The 1,101-nt window shown below is 26.0% G+C and overlaps 2 protein-coding genes across 2 annotated transcripts; one reads left to right on the top strand and one right to left on the bottom strand.

Moving 5' to 3' along the window:
* The first annotated feature begins 6 nt into the window (after positions 1-6).
* Positions 7-448, top strand: LOC115034620 (metallo-beta-lactamase domain-containing protein 1-like). Its single transcript, XM_029491931.1, has one exon. The coding sequence runs from the start codon at positions 25-27 to the stop codon at positions 334-336; it is 312 nt and encodes a 103-aa protein (XP_029347791.1). The 5' UTR covers positions 7-24; the 3' UTR covers positions 337-448.
* A 204-nt stretch (positions 449-652) lies between these two features.
* Positions 653-1,070, bottom strand: LOC103311364 (the record flags this gene model as incomplete). Its single annotated transcript, XM_008190959.3, is given in 1 exon segment — positions 653-1,070. A coding segment is annotated over 1 exon segment (151 nt), but the record flags the coding sequence as incomplete, so codon positions are not given.
* Between the last annotated feature and the right edge of the window lie 31 nt (positions 1,071-1,101).

Raw genomic sequence — 1,101 nt, 5'->3', positions numbered from 1 at the left:
GGCCGATGTATTAGTTACAAACAGATGTACTATGACGATAGTAAATTTTTCAACAGCGATGGTGTGTATGAAATTGATGAGAATATTCGAGTTATCTCAACCCCTGGACATACACTGACGGATGTATCTGTTATCGTTCAAACAACCAAAGCATCAATCGGAATTGTAGGCGATTTGTTTGAAAGTGAAGATGATATAATGGATGAATCCATTTGGTTAAATGCTGGTAGTGAAAATCCAGATTCACAAAAAAAATATAGAAAAGCTATTATGGAACAGGTGGATTGGATTATACCTGGTCATGGTGCTATGTTCTCTACCAGGAAATACAAGTGAACAATAAAATGTTTAAAAATAGAAATAATTTTAAAATTTAAGTTTATTTGATACCTCTGAATTTCAATGTATTATAATTATATTATCTTCATCTATACAACAACCTATACCAGAGAATATTATTATTATATTATATTATATTATTCTGTGACTACAAAATACGATTACCAATTAACAATTATTCAAGTACTTGTTCAATTTTTATAGATTTAAATGAATAGGTAATTTTAAAAATATTCTTGTTTTTGGTATATTATTATATGCCATGTACAATAATTATTTATTATATGTCATACAATAATCTTTTCACAATAAATATTTTTGTACTTATATTGACACTAACTGTCATATTTCATACAAAAAAAATCAACTAACTATGTAAGTATAACTTGTCAATTAAAATATTTGTGTCTTAACTATGTTATAAGTAATAACAGCAAATTGTATTCGAGTGTATACACTGTATTAAATTTATGATATGTTTTTAATATACTGTACCTATATTTTATACATGATAAATAATAGGATTGAATGTATAAGTTTTTGTGTTTTAGAACATCAATCAATAATAATTATAAAATATTTAAATGTTATGGTATTTTTTCTTCGATTCTGGTTTCAAAAGTACAGTAGACTTTGTTAAACACTGTGAACAACACTTAGGATAATTTTTATCAGAACGGAATGGTTGGCATGTATGATTAGGCAATTTACATGAAGTGCAAGGTTCACATCTGCAACAAAAAAATATTACAATTTATATTA

This window comes from Acyrthosiphon pisum, unplaced genomic scaffold (assembly GCF_005508785.2).
Source record: "Acyrthosiphon pisum isolate AL4f unplaced genomic scaffold, pea_aphid_22Mar2018_4r6ur Scaffold_1674;HRSCAF=2171, whole genome shotgun sequence".
In the NCBI taxonomy this organism is placed as follows: Eukaryota; Metazoa; Arthropoda; class Insecta; order Hemiptera; family Aphididae; genus Acyrthosiphon; species Acyrthosiphon pisum.
This window is presented reverse-complemented; position numbering and strand designations above follow the sequence as displayed.